Source organism: Mesoplodon bidens (genome assembly GCF_964165515.1).
Source record: "Mesoplodon bidens genome assembly, chromosome: 14".
Lineage (NCBI taxonomy): Eukaryota > Metazoa > Chordata > Mammalia > Artiodactyla > Ziphiidae > Mesoplodon > Mesoplodon bidens.
The window spans coordinates 69,553,711-69,571,306 of record NC_138170.1 but is presented as its reverse complement, the minus strand read 5'-3'; the positions used below and the strand labels follow the sequence as shown (position 1 = coordinate 69,571,306).

General features: G+C 50.1%; 2 protein-coding genes across 4 annotated transcripts in view; one reads left to right on the top strand and one right to left on the bottom strand.

Annotated features, from left to right (window-relative positions):
• The window catches only part of EFR3B (EFR3 homolog B), an 89,306-nt gene extending 79,124 nt beyond the window's left edge, over positions 1-10,182 (top strand). For all 3 annotated transcript variants that reach the window (XM_081254763.1, XM_081254764.1, XM_081254762.1), the window contains 4 exons: positions 2,748-2,796; positions 4,191-4,297; positions 5,635-5,684; positions 6,127-10,182. In XM_081254763.1, coding sequence (XP_081110889.1) covers positions 2,748-2,796; positions 4,191-4,297; positions 5,635-5,684; positions 6,127-6,232 — 312 coding nt within the window. In that variant the 3' untranslated portion in view covers positions 6,233-10,182. The remainder of the gene's footprint in view (positions 1-2,747; positions 2,797-4,190; positions 4,298-5,634; positions 5,685-6,126) is intronic.
• A 2,123-nt stretch (positions 10,183-12,305) lies between these two features.
• On the bottom strand, positions 12,306-15,357 carry POMC (proopiomelanocortin; the record flags this gene model as incomplete). Its single annotated transcript, XM_081254415.1, has 2 exons — positions 12,306-12,962; positions 15,226-15,357. 2 exons carry the CDS (start codon positions 15,355-15,357, stop codon positions 12,306-12,308), a joined length of 789 nt encoding a protein of 262 aa, XP_081110541.1.
• Positions 15,358-17,596: the final 2,239 nt, after the last annotated feature.

Below are 17,596 nucleotides of genomic sequence, written 5' to 3'. Positions count from 1 at the left end.
ATCCCCTATTCATGATGGAGGCGGACGTGCTCCATGTTGGAAATTGGAAGGCCTCACAGAAAAGATGAGGGCGAGAATAGCTTTTACAATGTTTCTTCCAGATACGTCAAGAAAAATGCTTTTTTAAAGAGAAAGATGTAGCTTAAAGATCTTTCTTCCTTCCGTCATCTCTTGAGGGCTGTGAATATCTAATTTCGGTTTAAATTACCATGTGATATCTCTCCTACCAGTATTGCTTCTACCTCAGAAAATAAAGAAGGTATACCCACAAGTAAGGGGGAATAAAGAATTTTAGTGGAAATACCAAATTTACTCACTAAAATGAAAAAGAAATGTGGGCGGGGCAGGGAGGAGGGAGAAAGGCATCCCGAGGGAACTGAAGCCTCAGGATGCGGTACACTTGTTTTAAATGGTAACTCTGCCCATTAAGGGAGTGGACGGAGACGGAGACGCAGGTGAACCTTAGCAAGAAGCAGGGAGGATGTACATCTGGGTGGGACTGGGACAAGGAGACTTGTGAGATCCCTGGGCATGGACAGCCTGGAGTAGCTGTGAAGGACAGCCTGGACACCCAGCCTTTCCCCAGATGGGCCTGGAGCAAGGAGAAGTCAGTGGGGTAAAGATCAAGCCTCCCCCTAACTGTGCCCTCAGCCATTCCAACAGCTCCTCGGTTACTGGGGCAGACCTCCAGGGCAGGGCTTTTCCAAGCTTGTCTGGAACCTTCCCATGGAAGGAAGGAAGCTCTGACTCAGGCTAATTGGAGAAGCAACACGAGGTTGAGCCAGGTGTCCTCCAAGGCCCTTCCAGCTCTGCAGGGGTGGGAACCTCACATATTAGGAGCACAGCATGAGTTGGCCGCTATCCCCTCAATAGTTGTACTTCTTCCTTCCTGAGAGTTGAGAGACCCTCAGGAATTGATAAGTAAAGTGAAGCAGAAGAAGGAAGAGAAATGCTCACCTGGGTACACAGCCACCTGCTCCCTCGTAGCGCCCCGGTCAGCATCATGGGTTCCTCCCCCTCAGAGAGTCAGCTTAGCCCGGGGATGGCTTGGTATCGAAAGCAGGGGTGTGGGAGCCTCCACCCTTCTGCCGTGCTGTACTTTCCACTTCCAGCCCACCTTGCCCCCCACCCCTCCAGAATCTCACAGTGACTCCCTGTAGCCTCAAATGCCAGCCTCATAACAGGTGATCAGTAAATGCTGGTTTGGTTAAATTCCAAACACAGAGCCTGGCATTCAGAGCCGTTTGTAGTCAGGGATGCCCTCCCATTTCATCCCATCTCCCCTCCTCTCTGGCTGGTCTGCTGTCAGTCTCCCCCATGCTATCTCATTCACCTCCATGTCTTTGCTAGTATGAAAACCCACATCGGAATCACCCTTCCCCTCCACCTCTACGTTCTTGAATCGCCCATTCATCAACATCCAGCCTGTGGTCCATCTCCTCCATCAGCTTCTCTCTGCCTGCCTTTACCCAGTGATCTGTCTTCCTTTTTCTCCCACCACCACATGGTTTCCTAGCACTTTACCCGTGAATATCTGATGTTGGTCAGTGCTGACAGTGGGTGGATGGATGGATGGATGGATGGATGGATGGGTGGATGGACAGACCTACAGAGGATGAACCTTCACAGTGAATGAATCTTCAGAGTGAATGATAGCGCTCTCTTGCGTGTAATTCCTATAGTAATACATTTCGCAATTTCAACTAAGTGACTAGCCAAGAATCCTACACATAATTGGTGCTCGCTTAACATTTGTTGGATGACTTTATCCCATACCTACAACTCTGGCAATTCCTACTCGAACAAGCATTTATGGAATTCCAAGCTCAGTGACTTGTCTGAGTGAATAAAGTGAATATACTGATGCACTCACACCCGGATCAGGGACTAAAATGTTGTCTTCCAGGAGCCCTGCCTCTGTACCCTCTCCCCAGAGGGAGCCACTAGCCCAACTTAGGTCACTTCTTGAGCTTTATATCAATGAAATCATTCTCTCCTGTGTCTACCTCTTTCATGGAATATTACATTTAAGTAATAGAATATGAATACATCATGGGTCTTGCCTCAAGGAGCTCACAGTCTAGTGGGGAATTCCTGGAATTTAGTCCACACCCCTTCACAATTTTCAGCATCTGACCTAAGGCCACACATCCATAGAACACCCTTCTTTGGGTTTTATCATTTTCCACCTCCTTGTGGGTTCCCAGGACACTGAGATCCTGTGACCCAGGTCCTTGGACCAACCTCAGTATGCCTTACCTTTACTGAATACTCACATCACCTTGGTGGATGATTTAATATCAGAAGTCTGCAAAAATGTTAGTCAGTTCTTGAAATTTTCATATGAGATTATATTTGCTAACTGCCTTGTTTCGAATATTTTCTGTTACGTTCTCTGAAGATTTGTTTGAATTACAGTGTTTTCTTCCCAGGGAGCTTAATGGGACCGCTCCGGGGCGAGGGGAGGAGGGGCCAGTGAGTTCTTTCAGGCCAGACTTGTGACTGATGAGGCACTAGCCTCCCCTCCTCTCTCTCTCCCTGCTCTCCTTCAGTTGGAGGCTCTGTGCCTGCTCAGGCAGCTTCCAGAGACCCTAGTGAGAACGTGGGCGTCCTGAGGGAGTTTCTCCCTTCAGGACGTTCTTCTAAGAAGTGAAGTGGCTGCCAGGTAACTGAGGAAGCCAAGGCTGCCTCCCCACCCCCCGCTCCCCCCTCCCCCTTTCTGAGCACTTCTGTTCCCTCTGCCTCAGCGCGTGCCTGCCGAGGAGATCACCTACGAGACGCTGAAGAAGGCCATCGGTAAGCGGGAGCTCCCCAGGGAGGGGATCGCAGGGCTGGGTCCTGGAGAGGCGCGTGGGTGTGCGCAGCTGTCTGCTGCCCTCGCAAGTGTGATTCACACAGGTGTGAGGGGAGAGGCTGGTGGCTTCCTCTAAACTCTTCACAACTACCGAAGCTGCAATTAAAAGTCCCCCTCTCGGGGCTTCCCTGGTGGCGCAGTGGTTAAGAGTCCGCCTGCCGATGCAGGGGACACGGGTTGGTGCCCCGGTCTGGGAAGATCCCACATGCCGAGGAGTGGCTGGGCCCGTGAGCCATGGCCGCTGAGCCTGTGCGTCCGGAGCCTGCGCTCCGCAACGGGAGAGGCCACGACAGTGAGAGGCCCGCGTACCGCAAAAAAAAAAAAAAAAAGTCCCCCTCTCTTAACGGGCGGGGCGGGGTCCATGTCCTATGCCAGGAAAATTTTTCTACTGACCGCTGACATTAAAAGTGGTCAGTTGAGGGTTACAGCCAATCAGACAAGTAAAAAGCAATTTTATTTTTTATTTTTTTAACATCTTTATTGGAGTATAATTGCTTTACAGTGGTGTTAGTTTCTGTTTATAACAAAGTGAATCAGTTATACATATACATATGTTCCCATATCTCTTCCCTCTTGCGTCTCCCTCCCTCCCACCTGCAATTTTAATTTGTATAAATACCTTGACAATTTTTTGGTGGAGTGTGATACAAAAGAAAAAGTTGACCAATGAAAGCCAATAAGAACAAATCCTATTAATATTTATTCAATAATGGCAATAGATTTTAAAATGCAGTATTACGTCGTCCAGATTATTGGGCAATGAAGTATCCCGAATTAGAGAATTTTTCCGATAACTGATAACAAATCTTTATCTTTGTTGTCATTCATGGTACACTTTCTAAATGTTCCCACTGCTCTGCCTTCTTAAACTGGGCATGCTGAACATATTTCATACCCTTCCTTTTTTTTTTTTCATTTCGGCTACCAAGAGGAGTATGCAGAAGCCTTAAACTAAGTGGCCTCAGACTGCTCTGCCATAGGGGTTCTTCGTTGTCTTTTGTGGCTTTTCCACTGTTGATGTCCCTTTTCATATTCCCCCCAGAGTACTTCCTGTTCCAGGAACTTTCGTCTAAGCGTCCCAGTGTCAATGCAACTACATGGGGCTTTAGCCCCACTTAAGGGTCCACTCAACTAGTCTTCAAACTCTTAGGCAAGGAAGGGGGCTGAGCCCTCAGGCAGAATCGGAAAAGGGTCTAGCCCTCCCAGGGCCAAGTGATGGCATCGCACCCTCCACGCTACCCTGCCCCTCGTCAGCGGAGTGGAGAGCTGGGGGGGCAATCTCAGACTGCATCACCGGGGTAGGACCTGAGGGCTGACCCGGCTCTCTGTGGCACAGTGGACAGCGTGGCCGTCGAGGAGCAGGAACGTGAACGGCGGCGACAGGTGGTGGAGAAGTTCCAGAAGGCGCCCTTTGAGGAGATTGCAGCGCATTGCGGGGCCCGGGTAAGTGAGACGTAACAGTGCCCCTCCCGGGATCAGACGGACACTGGATGTGGGTCCAGGGCAGGACTGAGTTTCTAGGAGATCCTGGTACTGTTGTCATCCAGAAACTAGGGTTTAGATCCCAACAGTGCCTTGGCACTACATTGTTTCCCCATGAACCTAAAGCCTATTAGTCATACACCCCTCCAGAGGTCACAGTTTTCATATAAGGGAGAAATCCTAACCTCAGGATCTCCTGTACCAAATAGATAGATTATAATAATTATAATCATCAGAGCAAGAATGTAAATAGCACTTGCTGTTCATCAGAGCATCTTATATTTATTAGCTTATCTCCTTCTCATGACAACTCTGTGAGTTTGTTGCCATTAGCGTTGTCACATTGTGGAGTGAGGGGGGAGGGGGCCATGGCACAGGAAAGATGGCCAGCGTTTGCTAGAGGGCCCGCTTCCAACTGGGGGACCCCGGCAGGTGGAATGGAACGGCCTGGCCCTGGAAAAGAAATCTGAATGAGAGGGCGCCAGACGAGTAGAAAGACGAGTAGATGACTAAGGGAAGAGCACAAACATTTCTTGAAAATGATATTCCAGGATTTGTTAGTCCCAGTGTCCATCTTCGTAACAATGAAGCATAATTGTAAACATCCAAAGTCTACAAGTAACTTATATTTTATTGTACTTTTTCCTCTCAATAAAAACACATGTAATTTTCTATTATATATATTTCAAATATATATACATAAACTTCTCATATATTATAATAATTATATATAGTAATATATAAAAAATACATAAATTATATATAAAAATACATGTAAGTATAATATACATTTTTCTGGGCCTCTATTATGCTAACCTCTTGTCCCATCCTGAGAGGTAGACGCTGCTCATTTCGTGAGCTCAGAGTTGAGCACAATCTCACTCTCTGTGTACATGGACTTAGGTGGGGCTGGAAGGGACCAGAGAGAACATCTTCCCTAATGCACCAACTTTGTACAACCACTCCTTGGGAGTTAAGGAAAGAGCTGGAACCAGCTCTGAGCCTCCTGACTCTGCGCAACAGGCCCTATTGCCCCAATTGGAGGAGCTAAGGGCTCTTCCAGAACTTTTGCTGAAGTCCTTCCTGGGGTTCCTGGCCTCTGTTTTGTCCCCAACAGGCCTTTGCTGGGCGACTCTTTCTGATCTGAACCCACCGCCAGGGCCCACAGATAAGTGCTGGAAACGAGCTCACACCGGTTTCTTTCCTAAGGCCGCAACTGCCCAGCACTTTCAGTGCATGCTGGGCAGGGGAGGCTTGGGAGTCAGCCCCCGGCTCACTTTCCCTCTGTTTGTGTCTAGGCATCACTGCTGCAGAGCAAACTCAATCAGATCTTTGAAATCACCATCCGGTAAGTGGCAGCCCTGGGCAGGGGATCCCCACTTCTGTGGCCCAGTGTAGGTACCCCTCCCCCCAAGTCCTCCTCTCGCACCTGTCTTCAGCCCTCCCTGCCCCCAGCCTCTGTCTCCAGGGCTGGAGTTGGCCACCAACTCTCCCCAGATAAGGAAACGGAGACTGAAGGGAGAAAGAGACAGCTCAGTGAACCCTGGAAAAGAGCCAGGGGTCCTAGTGTCACAAGCTAGTACTTTCTAGAGCAACAGAGTCGCTATAGAGCCTGCAGTAAAGCTTGACTTCAAGCTGAAGATTCTAGAACAGCTAGACACCTGGGAGCCACGGAGTGACAAAATCTCTGGTCCCTATTCAAAGAGAAACCTCAATCAGCTGCTCTGCTGCACGGGGCGGGACCCCAGAACCGTCCTCATGCCTTTCCCCTCCGTGTGTTTCTGCCCCAGGCCCCCACCAAGCCCATCAGGAACCATCACCGCAGCCTATGGCCAGCCTCAGAGCCACTCCATCCCCGTCTATGAGATGAAGTTTCCCGATCTGTGCGTATACTGAATTCCAAGACACAGCTTCTCGGAAGGGTGGGGCCTGAGGGAGGGGCCCGCCTTCACGCCCACCTCGAGGCCATGGAGATCTAACTGGGATCTCAGAGAAAAAGCACCTTGGACAGCTAAGCAAGGGGGAGCCCTGGGCCTCCCTGCCCCCCTCTCGGCCTCCCTGCTTCCTCTTTGTCTTTCCTGAGGGAGATCCGGCCACGTGCCTCTCTGGGGCCAATAAGCATCCTACCTGTGCCCTTTGTCTCCTCCTCTGTGTCATCCTGGGGTCAAGAGTCATTGGGGGTCTCCAGAGAGAGGCTGAGGTCCCAGGAAACTCCTGCTTAGAGTAGTAAGTGAAGGGCTTTCACGGGGGTGAGTGTGCAGCTGCCATTCCCCCAGGAGGGAACTAGAGAGAGACACAGTTGTTCAAAGGAAGCTGGAGGAGGAAGCAAGGCCAGCTCCTCCTGTAAAGCAGTGGCCTGTGAGAGCTGGAAGATGGGGCACTGATCTCCTCCAGAGTGTCCCCTCCTCCTTCCCCATTTGAGGGTCCAAAGGCCTTCAAGTCTCTGGTGTCTTTTCCACTCCCCTGCTCACCCTGCCAGTTGCCTCTTTGTGAATTGTTTCTATTGTTAATTAATACTGAGCTTGTATAACAGAAGCTGGGGTAGAGACACCATGGGGGCCAGCAGGCCGCTGATAGAGGGAGCCCGGGTCCCCAGGCTGGCCGACTGGGCCAGGGAGCAGAAGCTCGGGCCGGCCTCCTGTCGAGGAGCAGCGGGCAGAAGTGGGCAAGTCTGCGTCCCTCTGTAGTATCTCCCCTCCTCTGTCCAGAGGGATGTATTTCTGAGTTGAGTTCTCCCGCTTTGATGCTCTTCTTCCTGCGGCCCCCCGTGTGAGCTGCCTCTGGCAGAACCTCACCTGGGCCTCTTCCTGAGGCCCTCTGGCCAAGAATAGCCCTTTCCTTCTTCTTTTCCAGTCTAACTTCCCATAACTTTTCTGAGCTGATATGACTCACAGGAAGGTGAGAATGGTCACATGATTCCTTCCTGGAGAATTTGCTCTTGAAAAGAGGGAGGGTGAGTAGATTTCTTGACCCAAAGGAACCCCTTTTGAGGTACAATTTTCGGCAGCGTGGGGTGGGGTCGGAAGCGGGCTGATTCTGCTAAGGGGAGGGCAGTCTTCTCGGGACACCCTCGGGTCACACCTCTGTGTGTGGCCCTGCACAGATGCACTGTGAGAGCCTGATTATCAGGGCTGATAGGTGTATTTGTCCAAATTCGGAGAATCTTAACACATGGAACTTTCCTATTGCGTGTGCAATAACCTTGTTGGGTATGGGGGCTGCTTGACCCTCGTTCCTATAGTTTCCCCCCTTGGTTGCTGCCTCTGTGCTGTGGGCCTGTGGCTTCCAGAGGGTCTACATGACTACAGGGCCGAGGGGGCCCAGCTCCCGCCCCTCCGCCACAGCCTTTGGCTCTGCTCTGTGGCTTTTGGCTAATGCTCAACCCAACTTTACGGGCATGAACCGAGATTTCTCTTTACTTTAATATCTCTTTATTAAGAAACCAAATTTAAAATAACTAGAAACAAACTTGAAGACAAATGACCTTTGGAAGAAGCTTCAGAGAAAATCTAAATCTTGAGCCACAAACGTGTCTTTTCCTCACTGGATCTTCCCATCTTTCTTCCCTGCTCAGCTTTGTCGCGAAGCCCTGTTTCTCTCTAGTGCTTCTCTGACTGTAGGGTCCACCCCCATGGCAACTGCACCCCGAGCACTGCCCTGGGGCCCTGGTTCTGGGACTTGGGAGTCATTCCCTGGAGCCTCTTTCTAGAACTAGCACTAGAACCAGAGACCTACATGTCCATCAGCTGTCTCTCCCTCATCCCCACCCTGGGAACAGATCAAAGAAACAAGGTGCAGGATTCCCATTCTTCATCTCTTCATCTACTTCACTGCTGTTTCCTCTGTCTGAAGCAGCTTTTTCTTTGCGTCACCGCTACATAGCAAAGATGTGCTTCCTTTGGAGACCTGGCCACATTTTGAGTGCCCTCCTTCTCGGTTTCAATTTAAACTTACACTCAGTAGAATATTAACTTGCCTGCTGACATGGAGTAGAATATGGATTCTGGCCAAAGATGCCTCAGAATCAGAAAGTTCATGATGAACATTAACTGGAACAATTACATGGTAAATTAAGCAGCCTCCTTCACCCCACCCTTGCCCTCCTGAGCCCTGGGAGAGAAGGCAAGCAGAGTTTGGTGGGTACCCCAGCCTTCAGCCTAGCATCACTCTTCCTGCCTTCCAAGCCCACTGGCGTCTGGCGGCACCGTGTCCAGCGACCAGCCCTTTTCGCTATCCCCCACTCTGTTGTGAATTTCAGTCAGCAAGGCCACCCAAGCCAGTCGCTCCCCAAAACTGCCGAAGACTCTTCCTCGTGGGCAAGGGGTAGGGTCGGTTAGCACTCTGCTGACAGAACCCAGTAGCATGGATATATTTGGAATTGCAGTGAACTTGGTTGAGTCACATGAATGCATAAGAAGCAGATGAGACGAGAGACCCAGTGTGACCCTGGAGACTCCTTCCGGTCTTCCTTGCAAAGTGGTCCCCCATGGCCTGTGCCTGTTCCCACTTCCCTCTTTTTGAAAAGTAGAAATAAGTGATTTCTTGACTCCTAAACATCTCCTCCCCAGAGAAGTAGCCTGAGTGGGTCAGAAGAAGAAGGAGAAAAGTCCTCAGACATTCTCCTCTGTCCAGCCCTCCGCCTCAAGCATAAGAATAGATGCATGAGCAGTGAAAAGGTGGGGCTGGGACCATCTGAAGTGCTTGAAGTGCAGGGGTCCCAGATGCACTGTCCTTTGCCCTGGGTGTTCTCAGTCCCAGAGGATATGTTTCAACTGGCCTAAGAATCAGAACAGCCTTGCAGTTGTTTAGACTCCTCAGAGGCCAGACCTCCTGGCTTCACTAGGGGCCCTTGGGTCATGACACCCTCCAGTTGCTATTCCATTGTCCCTGGGGCTTCTCACCTGGGTACAGAGAGTCTCACTGAGAAGTGAGGCTATTTCTCCCAGTTCCTCTTTATGACCATGAAATGGCAGCTGGCCAGCTGGGGCCTGTGGGAAAAGACTAGACCTGAGCTGTTAGGCTGAATATTAAGTTTGATGGTAGACAGGGAAGTGGGCACCTCTGAGCAGGCCACGCCCACTTCTCCAGACCCACAGACCCTGGCAGGCAGTTGTGCTGAAACAAGGCAGCTTCCTTATGTCTGGGGAGAAGGCTCAGTGCAGTGTGTTACCTCTTCATCTCGCTAACCCTAGAAATCTTCTAGTTAAAATACCCCGTATCCCAAATCCGGCCTAGGACTGAAGCCTGCAGAAGGATGGTCTTGGTGGGGCCTGCCAGCTGGGGAAGTGGGGAGGGGACACAGGCCTGTGGGAGGGGGCTCTGCGGCCCGTTTTCCATGCTCTCCTTTAGCACCAACCAGGTTGACCAGGTCTTTTCTCCTTCAGGGACCCTTGGGACCCCAGCCCATTACTTTCCCCTTTCGAGCTCTTCCTCCATGGCTGTTGATTCTGGCCTGTGGAGTGCAGAGCTGTAAATCCACAAATGCTGCAGCATTACACATACATTGTAACATGTCTGTGTCCATTTAGACGTTCATGACCTGGCTGAGTGTGTGTGTGCCCGTGCGCGTGCATGTGTGTATAGTGTAGTTCATAGTTGACAGTGTATGTATATAATAACTGACGTATTTATATGTGAGTGCAGAATTAGTGCCTGTGGCGGTTTTCTGTATTTTGAACTCATTGAATCAAATTAGTTTAAGGAAGGGGACGGAGGATTGGTGGGGGGGCGGGGGTGGAATGTAGGAAGAAGGACTCTTAGCAAGATTATTCTTTAGGACTATTAGTCGTGATTTCCCAATGAGCCTTCATGATGCCCTTTTCAAATAAATGTTAATGTTGTCACCACACAGTTGTCTATTTGATTTCTTTAAAGTAAATGGTTTTTTGAGATGCAAACAGGATCTGAAAATGCCACCAGTATTAATCACTGACATTTAGCCACCCCCGCCTATCATTATTTACTTGCCTCAAAAGGAAGGAGGGTAAGGGAAAGGATGCTACCAAGATGTAAACACAAGGCCCAGGATTCCCAGCATAGGAGCATCCTCAGATGGGAAGGCCTAGGCCAGTTCTTCATTACAGTGACTAGAATCTAGCCCCATTTCATATAACCCTCATTGAGGGAGACTTTATCTTAAAAGTCTGGCTTTCTGATTCCATCAGGACTTCCCAGGTGCATTCCAGTTTTCTTTCATTGTGAACTTCTAAGATCATCAAAATATGGGAGTAAATACAGAAGTGCCACACAGAAATGTTCCCCAGCCGGCTTTGATCTGCATCATCCCCTGGTATGTCTGATGCAATTGACATGGAGATGTGCGTCTCTGTGTATCAGTGTCTGTGAGTCTCTTGTGAATTGTAAATGTGTGTGACTGCAAACCAGTGGCCCCAACATTGTGAAAACATCATGGGGACATACAAAAGAAGCACAGTCCCTGGCCTCTGCCCTCGTGGAACTTAGAGTTTCCCTGAGAGAAAAGCACAAGACATATGTGCAGCAAGAAGCTTCCCATCTGAGCTGGTCTGCATGCCCCCCCCAGTGCAGAGGGGCTGACTGCAGAAACCCTGAAAATGAGCAGGCTCAGCTGCAAGAGATCCCAACTTTCCCAGTGGAAGTGGACTTCAGCCTGGGCTCATGTTGAAAAAAGGGCAACATTCCAAATGGAGGGGGAAGGTGGGGAATTCCAGGCAGAGGGTGGAGGAGGATGGGAGAAGAGTGAGAAGACCAGGGGAAGTGGGGTTTGATAAGGAGAGTGAAACTGATGGACAAGGGCCCTTGTGTGTGCCATGCCCAGTAGTTTGGAATTGATGGAAGAGTAGGGGTGGGGTGATTGTTTTGTGTCTTGAGCTAGGGAATATGGAGAAAGCAAGATTTTGTATACATTAATATGAAGAATGTGTACGATGGATTGGGGAAGAAGGCAACTGGAGACAAGGACACCGGTTGGTTAGGAAGCTGTTAGGATTGTTAAGGCCTGAGCCGCGAGCGCTGAGAATGAAGAGAAGGCTGCAGCTGGACAACATGAGGAGAGAGCTTGGGCATGACAAGGGGGAAAAGATAGTCACACCTCAAGGCTCGAGCCCTAGGGACTGGAAGAAGCATCTGTGCATTTTGTGTTGTATTTATACAGATGTGTCTCCATGGGTGTGTGTCTATGTGGGTGAGACCCTGTGTTTGAGAATATCTGAGAGGAGTCTGATGAGGCAGTCAAATCGGAACTGATACCAACCCTCAGCCCTCCCATTTAGCCTCTCGGTGATAACACGATCCCATCCATTTTCTCATTAACCCTCACAGTAGCCCTCACAGTAGTCAGGAAGAAAGGAGAAGATGAGAGAACTAAATCTTGGAGAAGTTCAGAAACTTGCCCGAGGTCCCAGATGCCTAGATTCACGGAGGCATTACCACAGCTTGCCACCTGAGCCCAGAGCGTCCTCCCAGTTTTGGTTGGGCTTCATCAGCTTCCCGCTGGCTCACGGAGTTGGTTGGAAAGCAGGGTCACTTGGAAGAATCCTGCCTCTTGACACATCAGCCAGCTGAGCAGTCCTTCCCCATCCAATGGCGAGTGGGAAATGTAGCCATACTGAGCCATCACCCAAACTATTTGACCCCTTGAAGACCCATTTGTCACGGGTGGGAAGTACATTTTCTTTTCATTCCCACTATATCCTATGAAACATACTACCACTTGGTCACATGGAAACCACTATCGCTCCTTCAATATGTGCTGCTCTTAATCTGATGGATAAGCATTTTTATTTTATTCGCCCAGTCAATATTCAAAGTCAGAGTCGGATGTGAAACTTGAAAGGTTTTATTTCCTAACTACAGACAGCTTTAAAAGGTGGAATAGCTGGTGCCATCACCGCCTGGGCGAGTCCTCACCCAGGCCGCGAGGCAGCAGGAGGGCAGGAGGGGGGGCTTTGGGGTCGACTTCCCAGGGAGAGAAGCCCTGCCCACTGCGCCCTCACTGGCCCTTCTTGTGGGCGTTCTTGATGATGGCGTTTTTGAACAGCGTGACCAGGGGCTTCTGGCTCTTCTCGGAGGTCATGAAGCCGCCGTAGCGCTTGTCCTTGGGCGGGCTGCCCCAGCGGAAGTGCTCCATCTTATACGGGCCCTCGTCCTTCTTCTCGGCCGCCTCGGCCTCCGCCACCAGGCCATACTCCAGCTCGGCCCGGGCGGCCGCGCCCTCGGCCGGGGCCTCGGGGCCGCGCGCCGGCTCGGGCCGCTCCCCGGCCAGCTCCCTTTTGAACTCAAGGGGGAAGGCCTCGGCCGACTCGTCCTCGGCGCCGTTGGGGTACACCTTCACGGGGCGCCGCTTCTTGCCCACCGGCTTGCCCCAGCGGAAGTGCTCCATGGAGTAGGAGCGCTTGTCCTCGCGCGGGCCCGGCTCGGCACCATCGCCGCGGGGCCCCGGGCCTTCGCCCCCCGGCCCCCCCTCCTCCTCGCGCTTCTGGGCCGCGCCGCCGCCGCTGCTGCTGCTGTTCCGGCGGCCAAACCGATCCCAGCGGAAGTGGCTCATGACGTACTTCCGGGGGTTCTCGGTCAGCGGCTGCTCGTCGCCGTTGCCGGGGAAGACGGGCGTCTCGGCCGAGAGTTCTGGCTTGCAGGCCCGGATGCACGCCTGCTGGAGAGCGGCGAGCGCGTCAGGCCCCCGCGCCCGCGGGCCCCGCGCCCCGCGGCCCCCACCCCCCGCCGCGGCGCCCTCACCACCCCCAAACTGCACCTGCTCCCTCCGCACGTGCGGGCCGCACAAGCGGCGCCAGTGCACTGTGGGTTCCTTGCCGAGGACGTCTGCCCACCCCCGCCTCTGGGCACCCACGGACATCTGAGACTCAGCTCGGGCAGCGCCTCGTTTGTCCCCTGGTACCCCTGCCTGGCAGCTACAACAAAATCCCTGTCCCACTTGGTGGTTTACTTGTCCCGTAGCTTTGTGGGCAGGGTCAACGTCTTAAACCTTATAAGCCAGATATATAGGAATTCATCAGTAAATGGCAGGTGGGTGGTAGTTGTTGGCACTTAATGAATCGTGAATAAACAAACATGGTTCAGTTCGGTCTGGGAAGGGCATCGGGTTGAAATTTGGGAGAGAATCTCCCAACGTGGGAAAAGAAGTCCAGGCTTCTAGGGCCTGTGTTTTCCATAATGCCTCAACCTTACCCCAGTGGTCTGCAAACCTACCTCATACCCTCCCCCAGCCATCTCCCTCCAAACTTTCCCACACCCATCTGGCACTTTCTTTCAAGTCTTCTGAGCTGATCCTATACTTTCCTCAATCAGTGAGCTTTGGGAAGAGGTGTCTCACTTCCCTGTCACCTTCTGACTGGAGGGAAGGGTAGAAAGTCAGGATTATTTCCGTTGCAGGGGTCATGGAGCCTGTGTCTCCTCTCCCTGTAACTAGACAACTGTGGCACACGTTTGCTTAGGAAAATGACCTTGGGGCTGCAGCCTTGAGTTTTCAGTTACTGGGGACAAAGGAGGGAACAGAATGATCCCACCCCCTCTGTTGAGTTGGGGATTTCATACTCCAGGGATTTAGAATTATAACACTGCAGAATATTAACAGTGGAAAACAAAAATTGTCTCATACTCCTCTCCCCTGGACACATAATGACACCCAATTTCTCAGAGAGGAGAAGGGAACTTGGCAAGGTTCCACAGCCCATTGGTGACAGAGCTGGGACTAGAAGCCATGGGCTCTGACCACGGCCGGTGCTCTTTCGCTGGTGAGCTCTCAACGGAAGAGGCTGGGCAATGGGTGTCTCCAATCAAGAGTCTCTTGGGTCTCTCTGAACTAGAGCTCACAGGATTCCCTAGGCTCTTTATTTCTATTTTATATTCCACATGCAACCTGCTCTGTTTTTGAGAAAGTCTCTCTCCTCACCTAAACTCAGCTTCTCTACTGACAAAATACACAGAATGTAGTGATATGCATTGCACCCTCACCAGGCAGGTACCGGCAGAAGGATGGAACTCAGTCACAGACACCAGCAGTGTGTCTTTTGCCTTGACTTGGTATTGTTTCTCATGTATGCCTCTCAGTACAAATACACACACACACACATAGACACACACACTGTGGTGACCTAGAGGGAGTTCCAGCCTGGCAAAAAAGGGCCTTTATATGCTTCTGGAAAGGCTGCTGAAGGGTTTTTTCCTTCTCCCTCTAGAGATGGTTTATAGTACTACCTTCCTGGCTTTGTAACTGGTAGTAGATAGAAAGGGAAGAAAAATGGAACGGAAATGGCAAGTGACATGAGGTTATTTAAAAAGGAATAATTTGGGGGGCTTCCCTGGTGGCACAGTTGTTGAGAGTCCGCCTGCCGATACAGGGGACACAGGTTCGTGTCCCGGTCCGGGAAGATCCCACATGTCGTGGAGCGGCTGGGCCCATGAGCCATGGCCGCTGAGCCTGTGCGTCCGGAGCCTGTGCTCCACAACAGGAGAGGAGAGGCCACAGCAGTGAGAGGCCCGCGTACCGCAAAAAAAAAAAAAAAAAAAAAAAAAAGGAATAATTTTGGGGCTAAAAGATTGAAAGTATAGGATCAGTTGAGGGGGCAATTATTGTTATCATTATTGTTAGTATTGTTTGCTTTAATGGCACTGTCTCTAAATAGCTTAAATGGAGTGGGTCTCTATACAAGAAGACAGGACAGGAAGTAAAGATAATCAAGCAGAACTTGGGGACCAGACCCATCTCCCTGAAGCTGCTTCCTCCCTTCCTTGGCTCAATTCTGACTTCACTCTGGAGGTCTATTCCTGCCCTTGGATGACTTACCCATATCTCTGGGAATGAATTTCCCGTTCCCCATACCCCGTTCTTTGTGCTGTCCCAGCCCCAGTCCCATCTGATACCCAAACCAAGATGGCGGCCACAGCCCACATACCAGCAGGTTACTTTCCGTGGTGAGGTCCTGACACTGGCTGCTCTCCAGGCACCAACCACGCACTTCCATGGAGGCCTGAAGCAGCAAGGCCAGCAGCAGGACGCCCGAACAAGTGCTGTGCAATCTCGGCATCTTCCAGGCAGGCTGAGGCTCTGCAGAGGCAAACAAGATTAATGGGACCCCTGCAAGGGGCAGAACAATGTTGGCCACTCATCAGAAAGGACCGTGAGCCAACATTAACAATACGCTCATTTGTGGAGCTCAAGGCTTTTTGAGGACAAGCTCAAGGAGCAGGTTGGTGTGCAGGGTGGTCGTGTGAGTTGGAATAGAGAGGAGGGCAGTGGGACCTGGGGAAACGATGTACAACTTCTCCTTTATCTCCTATTAAAAATCAGGCCCCAAAGGATGTTAGAGCTGGAAGATATTTTAGGGGTCATTTGGTCTGGCCCCTTATTTGAGAGATGAGGAAACTAAAGCCCAGAGAGAGACAATGACTTAGATGTTCATGACAAGGTAAGGCTAAGTTCTCCTGATACAGCACAGAGCTTTTCTGTTTTACCATCTTCAGGAAACTATAGTTCTAACACTCCAGATCCAAGGAGTAACTTGGGAAAGGCAAAGCACTCTGAAACTCCTGCTTGAGATGGTCTACTCCTCTCCACCAGGATTCTATCATTCCTCAGAAACCCTGTTTCCTATGAAGAGTAGGTTTAAATAAAGGCAAATAAAATCTCTGTCCAGTTAAGCCAAAACCTCAGCCAACCCAATTTGATGTCCTGTACACAAATCACTCAGGGGATCACTATTTCTCAGGCCCCTGTAACTTTGAAGAGATTTATGTTTAAATCAGACCCATTCTTTTAAAACTGGCTCATCTCCTGAACATATTACACGTCAGACCTCTTGTTCTATGAGTCTCTCAAATGTAGTCTGAAATAGCTGGACCTGAAGATGCTGTAGGTGTGGAAAGGTAGGAGATGGTCACAGAGGGCAGAAGGGAATTACCTCCCATTGTGAATACCTACCAAAGACTCTTTCTCAGAGAAGTCAGGAAGTACCTCTGGTCAGATGCTGAGTTCAAGGGGTCAGGATGCAGTGAAGGGAAGAATCAAGGCTGCCTTTTGCCCCATGTATCTGACTCTTTCCCCAGCTTTCTAGCTTTCACACTGCCCTGTCCCCTGTCATGAAGGTCAGCCCTCTGAAATGACCCTGAGTTCTGTCATCAGCTCACCTACAACTCCACAATCATTTTAGATTTCAGAAGATCTTTTCAACCAGCTGTTAGGAAGAAACCTAATTAGATAAGAAAAGTAATTCACATTAAGGTGTGGAGGACTAATTGTCTCTCCTAATTTAAAAATATCTGCCTAAAGAAATCTCCTGTTTGTGGAGGCATGGGCCAAATCTTTTTTATAGGGAAGGCTCTGGAAGTGAAATTTCCCCCTGGCTCTCATTGTCTACTTCAGGAAGCCACTTCCTTCTCTCGGTCCCACCCCACTCCTTCCCCCAAAAGCTGAGCCAAAAGGGCTCCCTTCTGAATGGTTGCCAAGCACAGCCTGGGTGTTTTCAGAGCAGCCATTAGGTGGTGCTGGCAGCCAATAACCTAGCCTATCAGCATCTCAGGGCAACTGGGAGAACATTGGTCAACCTTGGTGTCCAGTTGTGACCTGGGACAGGCTGCTCCTGTTGTAGACTTTTGGTGCTCCAGTTCAAGTACAAAGCCTGAATTTGGTGGACAAGGCAATTTATGTTAAAGCTCTGAGACCACACAACGCATTTCGGTCAGAAAAAAATGCCCAGGTTTACAAGAGAAGCAGAAAAATGGCAGTTTTATATCACTATGGGCAACTGTAAAATAACGTATTAGTAAAGAAGGAAGTAAAATCATACAGGTCTGACAGTCCCCTCAACTATATTTCAGTTCTCCTCAAAGTTGACCATTCTGGAATGATTTCATTTTCTAAAAACTTACCTCATGATTTCAGACCTTCCTGAAAAGCCTCAGAGAGCATTTCCTCTCCTGCTCCATTGGCTAATGTCTCCATAACATGGTGACATTCTCACTCCCCACCCTCTCAGAGCTGCAATCTCCTGCTAAAAAGTTAGATAGCTCCCTGAAAGCAACTTGTCTTCTTTCTGCTTCTGTATATTTTCTATTTTTCAACAAAAAACAAATATCACATTGTGTTATTTTTTAAAGCAATAAAGTAAGAGGGAGATGTCAAATGTGCTTTCTGTACGTAGGGAGTGTCCAATAATTGAAAGCTTGGAAAAATAAGTAGAAATTTGGAATTTGCTAATCTTGACATTAACTTTATAATAGAACTACACTTATTAGAAATTCATTTGTGTAGGTGAATTTTCTATGAGC